The 15,668-nt window shown below is 51.3% G+C and overlaps 1 protein-coding gene across 2 annotated transcripts in view; it reads right to left on the bottom strand.

Annotated features, from left to right (window-relative positions):
• Ccdc13 (coiled-coil domain containing 13) overlaps nt 1-15,668 on the bottom strand; it is a 50,749-nt gene that overhangs the window by 18,772 nt on the left and 16,309 nt on the right. Inside the window, exons 4-8 of one of the 2 annotated variants that reach the window (XM_004662012.2) lie at nt 12,421-12,563; nt 10,855-10,944; nt 6,928-7,044; nt 5,647-5,751; nt 941-1,096 (exon numbers count right to left, since the gene is read on the bottom strand). In XM_004662012.2, the coding sequence (XP_004662069.2) occupies nt 941-1,096; nt 5,647-5,751; nt 6,928-7,044; nt 10,855-10,944; nt 12,421-12,563 (611 nt within the window). The remainder of the gene's footprint in view (nt 1-940; nt 1,097-5,646; nt 5,752-6,927; nt 7,045-10,854; nt 10,945-12,420; nt 12,564-15,668) is intronic. The other variant, XM_045137083.1, reaches the window with a different exon arrangement.

Raw genomic sequence — 15,668 nt, 5'->3', positions numbered from 1 at the left:
AAGCAGAGCAAGGTGGAAGGTGCAATTGACACTTGAGGATGTCCTTTGACCACCACATGCAGCCATGGTGAGGGCTAGAGCAGAGGCCATGAGTCAAACTTCCAGTACTCCCAGGCCAATACTCCAGGGCCAGTGAGGTGGTACTGGCCAGTCTGCCCACTCTGATTAGATCCTGGAGCAAGCCTCCTTAGGCCAGGCCTTGTCTCACCTTCGAAGCCATGACCCTAAGTGATGGTTGATCTTCACTGCAACAGGACTGGATTTTAAATCACCTAGGAGACGGGCTTCTGGGCGTGTCTGTGAGGGGTTTCCAGAGAGGGTTAGCTGAGGTGAGAAGACCCACCCCGGGCATGTCTGTGAGGGGTTTCCAGGGAGGGTTAGCTGAGGTGAGAAGACCCACCCTGGGTGTAGGCAGCACTATTCCATGGGCTGGGGTCTCAGGCCGAATGAAGAGGAGGAAAGCTAGGCAGCAGCATTCATCACTCCGCTTTCTGACAATGAACTGAACGTGACCAGCTGCCTCAAGCTCCTGCTGCCATGCCTTTCCCACCAGGAAGGACAGAGCCTCAAACTGTGATCCAAAATAGACCCTCCCTTCCTGAAGGTTTTTTTTTTTTTTTTTTTTTTTTGTCTTCAGCTATTTTATCACAGCAAAGAGAAAAGTGACTAATACACCCGGCATCCACCCATACACCTTACAGTAACTTTCAGGTGCATTTCCCTCCAAACAGCAAGGACAGGACCACCCAGAACTCACTGAGCGAGTGCAGGGTGAGGGCCTAGTCAGGCAGCTTGAGCTGATTGACAGAAGTGAGCACCATGTACAGAGGTGCCCCAGACCCTTGGTGTCCACAGCCTGTTATGGATGGTTCAGGGCCCTGTGGATGTGACTGGTCTCCCAGCCCATGTGGTGGCAGACACCCTTGTTGGTAGGCCTCACCTCCCAGCCTTCCTGCTTGTCCTTCTCCAGGCTGCGGATCCTCAGCAGGTTTCTCTCCTGTGCTGACAGCTTCCTTGGGTCTGAGTGGACAGAGAGCTCGGTGCTGGCTGTTCCCGCGGACTGGCGCTGTCCCAGCTGCTTCTCAAGCTCTCGGACCTGGGGACAGCGAACTGGGTTGTTCTACTCGTCTTCAGCCACTCAGGGAGCCATGAGAGACACCCCTCTAGACTGAAGATGGAGCCACCATTCCAGGTGGTATGATGCATGACGGGCTGTGGGCAGGAAGGTCTTGAGCCAAACAGGACGGTGTCACTGTGGTTCAGCTTGGAAAACGGACAGTTCTAGGTCATTCGGAAGAGTCCTCCCATCTTTGAGGGGCTGTTAGAGGCTGAGAGGGTGGTCTCGGGAAGCTGTGTGGGGATAGGATACAGGCCTCAGCCCACGAAAGAACTCTGGCAGACAGACCAAAGTCTGGGTGGGGCCCTTAAGAGATGATAGGCCACTTGTAGGAGAAGCTACTGTGGGAGAGCAGGGTCTGGAAGCAGAGAGCCTGGCTCAGTGCTGGGTGATGGATGCAGGTTTCTTAGTGTCTCTGAATCCAGGTGCCCTCAAGGTGAAATGGGCCTGAGCAGACATTCTGCACATTCTTCTTTAAGGGCACAGTATCTCAAACTAGCGTGAGTCAGAAAGTCCCCCAGATTCTTTCTGGAATGACAAGTATTGGGGTTTACTTAGGAGCAAAAAAAAACCAGCTTTGGGGAAAGAGCAGACTGGGAAATTTTGTTTTAATAAATACTACAGGGTATGATTTTCTTTTTCAAATTCATTTTAAAAATATTTGTGTGTGTGTGTGTGTGTGTGCGTGCGTGTGTGTGTGGGGCTTAAAAAACAACTTTTGTGTGTCCTTCCTTGCCTTTCTACGTCTTTTGAAGCAAGGTTCTCTCAATCTCACGGTTGTTCTTTGCTGGGCTTCACACTAGTTTCTGAACTTTCAATAATTTCTCTTATCTCCACTTCCCATCTCACTGCAAGTATGCCAAGACTACAAAAGCCCACCACAGCTTCCAGCTTTTTACACAGAGCCTGGGGATTGAAGCAAGTGTTTTATCCACTGAGCCATCTCCTTAGTTCTTTTAAAATTAATTTTTGGCATTTTTTTACATATCTACAGTGTATTTTTTCTTTTCTTTTTTTGAGGTAGGGTCTCATGCTAGCTAAGGCTGACCTGGAATTCACTATGCAGTCTCAGGGTGGCTTCAAACTCATGGTCATCCTCCTACCTCTGCCTCCCGAGTGCTGGGATTAAAGGTGTGCACCACCACACCTAGCTTATGTGTTTTTAAAATATTGTTTTTGTATTTTTTAAAATATATTTTATGTATTTGAGAAAGAGAGAAATAGAGAGAGAATGGGCACACCAGGCCAGCCACTGCAAACAAACTCCAGATGCATGTCCCACCTTGTGCATCTGGCTTATGTGGGTCCTGGAAAATTGAACCGGGATCCTTTGGCTTTGCAGGCAAATGCCTTAACCACTAAGTCATCTCTCCAGCCCTATAATGTATTTTGATCAATTTGCTCCTCTTGCTTCTCTTGTTTCCCTCTTATCCTGCTGAACCCCTTCTTTCTTTCTGAACTAGTTCTCCTACTTTGCTGTCTAAATGCAATCCATGGAATTTTCTTAGTGACACTCCCATGAGTGTGAGCTGCATTATTTACTATAGCATGGGCAACCAACCAGTGACTGCACCACTGAAGAAAATGTCTGCCCCTTCCCTAGCAATATAAATACATATACATACATACATACATACATACATACATACATACATATACATATACATATACATATATCATGTATATATATTTACATGGAGAGAGAGAGAATGAGTGTGCCAGGGCCTCCAGCCACTGCAAACAAGCTCCATATTCATGTATCACCTTGTGCATCTGCCTTAGGAATACTGGGGAATTGAACCTGTGTCCTTAGACTTCACAGGCAAGCACCTTAACTGCTGAACCCTCTCTCCAGCCCCCCTCTCCACTTCTTGAAGGAATGTTGGTTGGCCCAATCTTATGCAGGTGACCATAGCTGCTGTACATTCATGAGTGCAATGGCCAGGTCATGTCCAGAAGAGAGCATTCCACAGCAGTCCTCTCTTACATTCTTCCCACCCCTTTAAGCAATGCTCCCTGGTCAGGGGCAAATTAGGTGTCCCATTTATATAGCTGAGCACTCATCAGTCACTTATTCTCAGTACTTTGACCAGCTATCAATCTGCAATAACCCCTGTCCCTGAAAAGAACTCCTCTGATCAAAAGTGAGAGCAGGGCTGGAGAGATGGCTTAGCAGTTAAGGCACTTGCCTACAAAGCTAAAGGACCCAGGTTAAATTCCCCAGTATCTATATAAGGTTGATGCACAATGTGGCACATGCTTCTGGAGTATGTTTGCAGTGGCTAATAGCCTTGGTGTGCCCATTCTCTCTCTCTCTCTATCCATCTCTCTCTCTCTCTTTGCCTCTTTTTCTCTTAAATATAAATAAAAATAAAATGTAAGCAAAATTTGAAAAAGTGAGAGCAGGGCAGGAGAGATGGTTTAGCAGTTAAGGTGCTTGGCTGTGAAGTCTAAGGACCCAGGTTCGATTCCCCAGTATCCACACAAGGCAGATGCACAAGGTGGTGCATGCATCTGAAGTTCGTTTCCAGTGGCTAGAGGCCCTGGCATGCCAATTCTCTTTCTCTCTGTCTCTCTTCTCTCTATCTCTCTCAGCTTACAGCTTATAAATAAGTAAATATAAAATTAAAAAAAAAAAGTGAGAACAGCACTAATCTATGGGCACAAACAAATATCTAGAAGGCAGTCTGATGAACACAACATATTCAGTTACTAAAACAGCAGTGGAGTAACTTCCCCCACTAGGGCCTCTGACCATACTAGCCACAGGCTTTTGGCCAAGTTTAGAGTACCAGGCATTAATTCCCTCCTGTGAAGTGAGCCTCAGATTCAATCAGACAGTGCTGGGTTACCCTCATTACTGAAGCCACTACTGCAACAATGGGCACATTTTGCCTAATGGCCAGCTGTGTAGCATGCAGGTCCCACTGCTCGATATAACTGCAGATGACTCTTCTGCATAGCTCTTTCCAGCACTACAAAAGCCAGCCTGCAGGGAGGAAGATTCCAGGTCAGCTCAAGCTTGACTTCCTGTGACTGAAGCATGTGAGCATCAGAGCAGGGTCTCACCATCTAGCTGTGGTGGGCAAGTAAGGGCATGGCAGTGCCTTGGCCTGGGAGCCTCAAAACCTCCCTGACCAGCAAACTCCTGGGAAGCTGTGCCACCCCGGCACTGGGATTTTCATTTAATACTCTATAGTTTCTGAGATCAGCCTTCTTCACCCATGCAGGTACCTCAGTTCAAACTTAAAAAATATATATATACATATATTTTTAAATTATATTTTGAATTAGCTTACAAAGTAGGAGGTTTCCATATGGCTTCTTCATATATCCTTAGCTTTATTAGCTCCTTCCCTCATCCCTTCCTTTCCCCACCCCGGACACCCTCAGCCCTTCACAACCTTCCCACTGCCAGTGTCCGCCCTCTGCTGTCGCAGTTACTTGCTGTGGTTGTGCTGTGTACTGCGTGACTTAAGGTAACAGTGCTCTGTGATGCGCTGGGAATGGCTCTGGCTTGTCAGCTTTGACCCACGGTCTAGTTGTATCGACATGGAAGCCAGCACCCTGGGAATTACCTGCTTACACTCCACTGTTCAGGGAAGGAGACTGAGGCACAGAGATGAGAGGATTTGCCCAAGGTCACAGAGCTAGTAGAGCAGTGACAAAGGCCAGACTCTGTAAGGCCACACACCAATGGTAAGTTTCAGTTTCTTGGAGTTTGTTGCTTTTCTTGAGGGATTCAAGTATCCTATAGGAGACCTTGAGGCCCCAGGGAGCAAACCCTGATGGCCGTGAGTGCAAACGGCGAGCTTCATGAACTGTGGGGATGGCGCACCTCCTGAGTACTTCTCAGTATGAAGGCACAATGGGGAAATAACCCTAGCTAATCGCCTCCTAATGCTCCCTCCAGGCCAGTACCATTCAGACTCCTTCATACATGCTGGCTGGGGGAGGGGCAGGTATTGCTATTACTTATGTTGCATGGATGGGGAAACTGAGGCACAAAGAGCAGTGATTTGCATACCAGCACACAGCTGGTGAGGGGATTGCTGGCTTTGAACTCACAGGCGAGCTATGGTGTCCCTGCTCTTAGCCTCTTGGTGTGCAGTATGATATTTAGAAAACAAAGAGGGAGACAAAGTTACTTTGCTGGGTAATGAGAACATTCAGACGACTACATCTGGACACAAGTGGAACAAGCTTAGAATTACAACAGTCACGCAAATTTACATGAACTGGGGGTGGGGTGGGGTATGCCTGCAGAAAAGGAAATCAAACCCAAGGTCCTGGCGTCTGTTAAGCCCAGGGCCTGGCATGTGGAACATGTTATGTAAGTTCTTGCTCATCCAGTAACAAATGAAAACCAGGCTGCTTAGGAGAATGTAAACCAACCGCCCGGCACGGGGCAAGGGCTCTGCTGGACCTGCAGTCCTCCGGGGCTGGGTGTGCTGGCGACTAAAGAGGGTCGGGGTGGGTCTTTCGGGGCGTTTCAAGCCCTCTGCTGAGGAACCTAGTTACTTACTCACCTTGCTCTGCAAAACAAGAATTTGCTGAGCCCTTCCCCTCCAGGTCCCAGGAGAGGCCAGGAGCTGCTGGACGTTCACATCTTCCCCGACCTCATTGGCCAGAACCTGAAAGAAGGGAAGGCTGTTAGTGGATACAGGGGAGAGGCTCCAGCACCCCTTCTGCTGCTGAGAGGGGCTCAGAGACGTTGCTTGGGGTGGAGCTCCTGCAAGGCCTGGCTGCCCTACACAGCCTTCCCCAGTATCAGAGCACAACGCTCAAAGCTTCAGGTCAGCTCTGCCTGCAAAGGTAGTAAGCCCACAACCTCGGGATGTTCTGGCACTGTCCCACAGAGGTCCTCTTGCTTTTGACACATTCTGTCACAAGTGGACCAACACCCACTTCTTCATACCTTGAAAAGAGAGCTCGGATAGCTTCAGGAAGAACATATCCACAGGGCCTTGCCCTCCGTGACCAACACTACTAAGTGAAGTGACCCTCTGGGTGTGACATGGAGGAGGGCTACAGGTGGTCTCTGGGGGATACTCTGCTTGAAGAAGGGCCCAGGGCTGTGGCCACTGACAGTGCGGGCCTCAGGCCCTACCTCGGCTTTGAGGTGGAAACAATATACTTGGGCTTGTTGCCAAGCCTCTCTGAAGCCTGTCACAGATCCTCATCCAGCAGGCCAAATCTTGGGTCCTTGTTTCCACAATAGAACAGTGTTTTGGAAATCTTGGTCAGCCTGAGTGGTTCCAGCAGGGGAGACACACGCCAGAGAAGTCACGATGTAAATACAAATAAATAATGAACCAGCTGGCCTGCCAGGCCTGTGCTCCACATTGGAACATTTTCCCTTGAAAGGGGTCTTGAATGCACAACTACCTACTCATTCTTTATTCTGAAGATAGTAGAAGGCAGGTAACAGGCCTGTGCGGCCTACAGTTAAAGGCAGGGCAGTTTACAGAGCGGAGGCTGGGGATCTACTAGGGCATGAGTGTGCAGAGAAGGCTCACAGGCCTCTTCCTGGTGGGCAGAGCTGACCTCAGTCTAGAGCCAGGAAGGCAAGCCAGGGTGGTGTGAAGCCCCTCAGGTGGCAGGCCAGTTCCCTTGCCAGATCAGACTGTACAGGGGAGGATGACAGAAGGAAGTTACAGATCTGGAAATGGACCAGTGCATACAGATGCTCATGGTGTAAGTCCCTCCCCTCTGCCCCTCCTTCCAGACCAGAAGCCACCAGGTCACTGTACTCTTCTCCAGGCCTGCTCCCACCACATAAGAAGTCCCTTGCTCTGGCTCCAAAAGACCTTCTGGGCCATGCGGAGCTCCTGCTTCGTGGACTGCATCTGGTTACGCAGGTCGCTCATCTTCTGCTGGGTGGCCGCCAGTCTGTCCTGCAGGGCCTTCACCTCTGGGCTCTCCAGCTGGTGAGAAGGACAAGAAGAGAGTGGTCCCTTGTCACCTAAACAATAACAGTTATCAGAGCCTCTGTCTGCCTAAGAGCACACCAGGCACTGAGCTAGGGTCTTGAATCTTCATGAAGCCCTGAGAGGCAGGTGCTATCCCCAGCCCCTTTGGATGCAGAGGCAGGTGGGCATAGATGCCTGGTCAATGTGGATGGGGCATGGGTTAGATCCTGTAACCTCATTTTAGGACTAAGCTCTTTCACTCAGCATGTCATGCACACGTGTATGACGGCCATGTATGTGTGACAGAGCTGGAGCATCTGGGGGGCTGCAGCCCCCAGTTCCAGGTTCGTGCTGCACACATGTTCCGCTGTGCTGGGGCTGGAATCACAGCTAGGAGCATCGTGGAATCGTGAGCTCGGGCCTTGTCGGCTGGCGGGGTCCTGTGCAGTGTGCTTGCTGGACAGAAACAGGGACCAGGCTCAGATTCCAAATGTTCTACGTCTGTGGCCTGAAGGACTGCACAGACTCTGAAGACAGTCGGCCTCCCCTGTCTCTTCTGTTTAACCAGGAATGCTTGCTGCAAGTGCCTCAGCGTTTGGATGTGCTCTTCCTCCCCCTCTTCTTCAATTTGTTTGACATAGAAAGAGGGAGAGAGAGAGAGAATGGGGTTGCCAGGGTTTCCAGACACTGCAAATGAAATCCAGATGCTTGCGCCCCCTTGTGCATCTGGTTCATGTGGGTCCTGGGGAATGGAACCTGGGTCCTTCGGCTTTGCAGGCAAACATCTTAACTGCTAAGTAACCCCTCCAGCCCTGAATGTTATTTTTTATGTGCTGAAGGCCTCTCTGTCTCCACAGGCATTTTTGACACCTCCAAGATGAGCCTATTCAAACTCCATAAGTGATAACAATCAAGTCCACACAGGGGAAGAACTTGCCCTGGTGCCCACAGCTGGTTGTGGGCGCCTTCCACTGCCCTGGCAGGGTCTCCCAGTGTAAGCTGCTGGTGGTGGCATCACAACAGTGGTCATGTTGGTAAGTGCCTGAGCATCTATCAGGCTAGTGCTGACCCTCTGCTCCTGCCCAGTGCACCACAGGCCTGGATTCTGGGAAGCAGGGTGGGAGATATTGTGGCTTTAATCTGTCTTCAGCAGGCACAAACATGCTGTCATGAAAGACAGAGCCAATAGAAGGAGTTTGGGGAGAGCCATGGACCCAAGGCTCTGAACAGACAGGCTGCTGAAAGCCAGTGGTCATACAAAAGCTAGGCCTTGGCTGGAGGCTGCCACTCCCTCCACTGCTGCTGGGCACTCCTGCCGTCTTCTCTCTGTTAAGCATGTGGTCTTAACTCTGCTCTGGACCAGCACCCCTTCCCTAGTTAGTACTTCCTGCTATGAGCTGGGGCCATGACAGTCCTCTACCAAGTGCTATGGAAGCTATGTGGTTGCTGGGACCAAGCAGCATCTCTGAGGGGCACTCAGAGTGGGCACGACAAAGACTGCATCTGGATGGGGAGCCCAGGCCATGGTGCCTGCTCCCAGCCCCAGTTCCTCATCCATAAAGCAGAGGTACCCGGGTATATGGGATGCTTGATGGCAACTCTTGTCAGGGCTACTGTGTTGAGCCTGTTCTGAGGGGAAAGTGAGGCCAGGGCCTGTGCCTGGCTTGGGCAGGCAGCTGGCAGAGGAGACAGGCCAGACAGTACTCTGGAAAGGCCTGGCCATGGCCCACCCTTCTCTCCCTCCCAGGTGCTATGGGGTTTTCTGCCCAGAGTAACATTCCATAGGCTTCATGGGAGACCTGGCGCAGGCATGCCTTGCCCTATCTTGGGCTGTTTCTCCAGGGAGCAGGCATTGCCAACTGCTCACAGAACAACCCCATCAAGCCCCTCGCCAAGTGGGTGTGGAGGGCCTTCTGCTGCTCTCGGGAATGTGGAGTGAGGCTGGGCCAGGCAGCGGCCCCAGCAGGCCAGTGAGGGGGACATGCTTTTGTTCTGGCTCTGGTCAGAAGCTAGGGAAAGCAGGCAGTGGGGACAAAAAAGACCATGCATGCACTGTTCAGAAACCTCACAGGCTAGTGAGAACCTGTCAAGATTCCTCCTGCTCCAGAGGGAGCTCCAACCTCCACTCTTGTGGGCTCATGTCCCTTTCCCCCTGGTGGACCCTGGGCTGCAACCAGCTTTTGTCCAGCTGCCACCCAGGTGAATGGCTGGAGTGGGAACGCTCTGTGCTTCCAGGCCTCCAGGGCCTTGCAGGCCCCACTCCTCCTGGAAGGTGGGCCCAGCTCGAGCAAGCCTCCTTTGCCCCACTAGCCCTTTGATGGAGGGTGCACTCCTGTCCTGGCCTGCCTCAGAGGCCCCGCCACATCCTCCTGCAATAGCTTCTGCTTCCCTCATGCCTTCCCCTGTGGACACAAGCCAGTGGAATTCCTTGTCCCAGGGCTTGAACAATCTCATCAGTTCAACAAGGGACCAAACAAGGTGGCTTCCAATCCAGGGACATGGAGGATTCAATGCTCTGGATAAAGCAGGGGCAGCTTAGCAGCATCCTTCAGAGCAGGAAAGGACCAAGGGATACTCAGACCACCCTGGGCAAGGGTAGCACACCTCGGCTGCTTCCCCAGAGTGAAATGGTTCTCATCAGCCTAGCCTTGAGATGCATTCACTCCTGTTCCGAGGACCCACTACCATATGCCCAGGACTGCATTCCCCGCGTGGCCAGCAGGAGGCGCTCCGATCCTGAGGCGGAGGCAATAGGGACATGGGGCAGGAGGAGCACCGAGCTGGGAGTCATGGGTTCTGGTTCCCTCTGTCACCAGGTGCCTGGCTTCCTAAGAAAACCCGGGCCAGGATTTTTAGGACTTTTTTTTTTTTTTTTTTTTTTTTTGCTTGTGTGTGTGTAAGAGAGCTGTATGCATGTGTATGTCTGCCCATGTGGTGCCCATGCTCTGGCCTGTGGTGGTCAGAGTGGCAGGTCCAGTGTTCCACTGCATCACGCTTCTTTCTGCCTGTTCTTTCTGGAGTTGGAGTCTCTTGCTAATCTGGGAGCTTGTCCTTTTTTCATGAGCTCTGGTGATTTCTCAAGTCATCTTCTCTACAGAACTGAGGTTTCAGATGCCCGTGAACACAACCAGCTATTTATTAGTGTCCTGGGGATCCAACTCTAGCAGTCTCTTGGGCCTCCTTAGACCCTCATGCTTGCACAGCAAGTGCTCTTAACTGCTGAGCCATCCTCCAGCCCATCTTTGGACATTCTGGAGACTGATAGAGTTCCATTTGCCTTGGGCTCCACACCCCTGCCACCATCACAAGCAGCCTGCCTTCCTTTCATGGATCCCCCAGTTCCCATCTCTTGGGGACCTCTGTAGATTTGCAGTGCTGCCAAAGGAGCCTCCTCAGAGGGTGCAGTGCCTGGAAAAGACCATGGCTCCCTTAGGCAGCAGGGAGCAGCCTGTCCCTGCTGGAAGGCCCACTGGGGTGGTCCTAGGAAGGAAACTTTGGAGAAAATGGCTCTGTTGTAAACAGACATCTAGATATCCCAGCCTTCCCTCTTGGCACTGCGATGATAGGGCTCTGGGAACCCAGCTCTCCCACTCCTCTCTCTGTCTGGAAAGTGACTCAGATCTGGTGGGCCCTCCTTGGCCCATGCCCACAGGATACAGACTGGAGAGACTGTTCCCTGGTGGCTGCTCTGAAGAGGACTCTGTGGAAAACAAGAGTCCCAGTCTTAACAATGGGAGGAAGGACCCCAACAGAGCCAGAAGAGGCACCCATACACCCACAGGTGATGGTGACTTCACAGACTCCCAGCCTGAAGAGAAATCTTACCAAGGCTTTGTTTCCTGTCTGGGCCCTCTGTGGCTTGGTTCCTGTGTCACTAGCACCCATGGCAGGCAGCTTGGCTGGTGTCATCTGCAGCTAAAAAACAAACCTGGTGTTGAATATTTCGCTCAACCCAGCTAGGTGCTTGGGAGTCACTGGGTGATTGGCCTCTGTCTTGGGTTTGATCTGTCAACTCGTGTTAGGATCCCTAAGGGAAGGCAGGCTTCTTTACAAATTGTTCTGCAGTGATGGGCAGGGGTTGATGGATGGCCTGCCCCACTCCCCAATCACTGTAAGAGCAGCCCAAGGACTCAGACTTGCCTGGAGTTCTAGTGACAGCCCAAGAGGTGAGTCATAAAGGAATCATGGGTTACAGGTGAGACTAAGGGGCACCTGCCACACTGGTCATGACCTTGTCATCAAGCCTGTTGTAGACATGCACATCCAGGCAGACAACTGACCCTTTAGCAATTTCATGATTGCTCTTCACACACAGGGACCTTACCTTGTTTGGCAAAGTGGCACTGGCCTGTCTTCCCAGCTCTGCTCTCACCTTGGTTAGCCCCTAACCACATGGTTCTCCTGCCTGCCCCCTCTGGGTTGTGAGCTGCTAGGTCTCTGCTTGAAGCCTGCTGCCCGACCCCGCTCTCCTCTCCTCGGAGCCCATGTCCTGCTCTCTGAAGGGCATGCCCTTTCTTTGATCACCCTAAGCAACACTGCTAACCCTCATCACCTCCTGGCCCCTAGCCACCACTCCTTGTCAATGCTACTCTCCATTTCCTGTTTCTGTGCCATAGGCCCACATGGGTCTGTGTTCCAGGAGGCCAGGAACTATCCACTCCTCTTCTGCTCCCCAGGACACAGCCTGGATGTGAGATGCTTCTCACAAACCACACACCAGAATGAAGATGCTCTTCTCTTCCTCACTGTCAGGTGTGAGGGCTGAGTCTGCAGGACCATAGGCCAGCAACACATCCACTGTGTGACCGGAAGCCTCCCCACTTCTGACAGCCTTGGCTTCACCTGCTACATCCCCTTGAGCTGAAGAGTTCATTGTAGGGGACCACAACCCCACTGGGCTGTGACACTGCGGGGGTTGGAGAGCAGAAAGAGGAAGATGGACACAGTGGGGATGCTGGGTCAGGGCTCCTGGCTCTAGCTTCGAATGAGAGGGGTCTCTGGGAACTCATTCAGCAAATGTGTATCTAGGGCTTTCTGTGTGCCAGGCACCATTCTAAGCACTCTGAAGCTGCTATGTCCTCCAATGCTCACGGAACCTGACAGTGGGCGCAATCGTGGCTTCCATGTGATGGATGGGGAAAACCAAAACAGCTTACAACATGCTTACAGTCACAGACCTCTCATGCTGGAGCTGAGATTCACACCCAGACGGCGAGGCTCTGAGGTGCCTTAGCCACCTTGCAGGCTGCTGTACCCTGGCTGCTGGTCCTTCCCGTCTCAGTATTTGACAAAGACCCAGGAAGTCATTGTAAACACTGAACCCCAAGCCCTCAGAAGGACCCAAAGCATGTGAGCATGGTCTCCTCTCTGGAGGACCCACGAGGCCCTCACTTCTTGCTCCAGCTCCTGAATGCGGTTGGTCAGCTGCTTCATCCTGGCTTTTGTGCCCTCGGACTCTGCCATCAGTGCCCGGTTCTTTTTGGACAGCTCCACAATTTTGGTGGCCACTAGGTCGCCAGCTGTCCCGGCAGTCCCTAAGATGAAAGAAATGGTCAAATCAATTAAAGACACCTTAGGGGTTGGGGGAGGCTCAGCAGTTAAAGGTGCTTGCTTGCAAAACTTTCAGGCCAGGGCTCAATTCTCCAGTACTCATATAAAGCCAGATGCACAAGGTGGCCCATGCATCTGGAGTTTGTTTGCAATGACCAAAGGCCCTGGAGCACCTATGTCCCTGCCTGACCACCCCCCGCTCATGTTCTTCCCCCTGCATATATGTGTGTGTGCGCGCGTGTGTGTGTGCGCATGTTTAGTTTTTCAAGGTAGGGTTTCACTCTAGCTCAGGCTGACCTGGAATTCACTATGTAGTCTCAGGGTGGCCTCAAACTCATAGTGATCCTCCTACCTCTGCCTCCCAAGTGCTGGGATTAAAGGTGTGCACCACTATGGCTGGCATATATATATATATGTATATATATATGTATATATATAAAATGTAAGCATCACCTATGCCTCAAACCCATGCCCAAGGTCTTAAAATTAAAGTCCCTGGGATGAGTGCTCTCAAAGGGCATCAAGATCTGTCATCCATCCAAGAGCCTGGACCCAGCCTGTGAGTGGAAATGCAGCTGCTGGGAGAGCCAGCATGTTCTGGAAAAAGCTATAAAATCAGAGACCATCTGGGCGTGGTGGTGTACCCCTGTAGCCCCAGTACTTGAGAAGAAGAGGCAGGAGGACCAGAAGTTCAAAGCCAGTCTCAGCTACTAGTGATTTTTGTTAGAGGCCAGCTAGGTGACATGAGGCCCTACCTAAAAAAATAAATATAAAGTCAGATAATATCAGAAGGCGGAGTGTTTGTTCTGTGGGGACAGGCTGATTTTCCCGCTCTTCCCATCACCTGCACTAGGCTACACAGCCTCACCTGTGCCCCCCCCTCCCCCGGATACTGGCTGCACATCTCATGAGCAGGGCATAGTCCCCTGACCCTTCTGCACCTGCCTGACCTGGACTTGGCCAATGTGAGGCCAGAAGAGCAGGTGCAAGTAGAGGCTTGGAAAGCGCTCACACTGCCAGGCTTGCTTCTGCTCTATGTCTCTCACAAGAAGCACAGATCCAAGTGGGGGGCTGTTCCCAGAAGCTGAGCCACCCTCACAAAGCCCTGGCTGAGCCGCAGACATTTGAACAAAATAAAGTCTTGTGTCCCAGTGTTGCTTCAGATGCTGTGGTTGTTTCCTACATAGAATTCATGATGATCCCTGGCCAATGCAAACACGCTCATTTAGCAAGCACTCACTGAGCCACCCAGTGTTAGACCTGCTCAGTGTTGGTGACTGGATGATAAATAAAAAAGATGCTTGGCCTGTCATCCTAGCCACTTGAGAGGCTGAGACAGAAGGATCGCAAGTTCAGAGCCTGCCTGGACTGAAGAGTGAGCTCAAGGCCAACCTAGGCAACTTAGTGAGACTTATCTCAAAATAAAAATTAAAAAGTGGGCCCAGGATATATCCAAGTGGTTAGAGCACTTGTTTAGCATGTGCAAGGGCTGGATCCCCAGTGGCAGAAGAATTCATAGAGTTTACATTCTAGTGGGGGAGAGGGATGATTTAAAAAGACTATTTGGGAAGAACAAGTGTTATGAACATATCCATAGCACTGGAACATCTAGGGAGACACGCAAGTCTTAACCCTTACAGGGAACCCTAAGCTCCTGGCTCCTTTAACAGACTGTGGGCTTAGGAGGCTCACTGGGGAAATCACAGACTCAAGCAGAGATTGGAGTTATAGTGGAGTAGGCACCCACTACTTCTACAGTCTATACTGTCTCCAGGGGCATAGCCAGACTATGTGAGAAAAGACAGGGCAGTGTGCCTGTTGCTTGTGGCCTGATTTAAAAATACAAACTGGAGCCAGGCCTGGTAGTGCATACCCGTTAATCTAGATATTCTAACCTGTGGCCCATGTGCTTCATATGTCCCAGGATAGCTGTGACCATGGCTCAACATAACTGTAGATGACAACGTCATATCACAGTATGGAGAGTGAGGGCATCCCCTGTGTTAATCACAGCACTCTAGAAGCTGAGGCAGGAAGATTGCAACTTCCAGGTCAGCCTGGGCTCACAGTGAGTCCCTGTCAGAGAGAAAAAGAGGGAGGGAGGACATGGGAAGGAAAGAAAGAAAGGAGTAGAGAAGAAGAAAAAAAAAGGAAAGAAAAAGGGGCTAGCCAGCCTTCTGTGTTCGAAACATGAGGCTGGGTACAGGAGTTAATTGGTCTTCAGGATCGTACTTAGGCCAGCCAGTGAGGCGAGGCTGTGGGCGGATGCAGAGCCAGAGCAATGGGACGGGCGGGCGCCAGGTCCTGCCTCCGTAACTTCCTCTCGGGGTAGAGATGGATCTGCTGCTCCCCCTGCAGCCCACGGGCTTCTCTGCAGCCTTGTGAGAGTGCTGGCTGCCCCTAAGGACCCTACCCTGAGCCAGGTGGAGTGTCTATTGTCAAAGTCCGAAGCCTTGTCTTCCTGATTTTGGAGGGGGAGGGTGCAGAAAAGGCTAAAGGATAGTTTTGGGGTAGTGTGCATCAGAACACCTAGGGTCTTTAGAACATCAAACTTCCTGCCGTGTATGGTGTGTGTGTGTGTGTGTGTGCGTGCGCGTGTGCACATGTGCTCAGGTAACTGGTCGGTTTGGGTGTTTCCCTCAATCATTCACCTTATTTATTGAGGCGGGCTCTCTCGCTGAACCCAGAGCTTACCGATTAGGCTAGTCTTGCTAGGGATCCACTTGTCTCTGACACTTGAGCCCTGGGATTACACGTTGAATGCCGCCACACATTTACTTTGGTACTAGGAGTGCAAACTCCAGCCCTCACATTTGCACACCAAGCACCTTAATAACTGAGTTCTCTCCCTAGCCCTCTTCCCACTTTTTAATTCAGCAATGACAGTGGGGTCGTTTTCAGAGCGTTTGTTCTGAAACTCTGGCATATGCTGGGTCAGCAGTGCTGCTATGACTAGCGACAACTCCTGTCTGCTTACAGTAACCTGGGAAATGTCCAGTGGCTGTGCAGGTAGTAGAGCACCCTCAGGACCAGAGTCTCTAGCAGGTGTGCAGAACTAAGGCCAAATCCATCACCATGGAGCCAGTGCC

This window comes from Jaculus jaculus, chromosome 17 (genome assembly GCF_020740685.1).
Source record: "Jaculus jaculus isolate mJacJac1 chromosome 17, mJacJac1.mat.Y.cur, whole genome shotgun sequence".
Classification (NCBI taxonomy): Eukaryota; Metazoa; Chordata; class Mammalia; order Rodentia; family Dipodidae; genus Jaculus; species Jaculus jaculus.
This window is presented reverse-complemented; position numbering and strand designations above follow the sequence as displayed.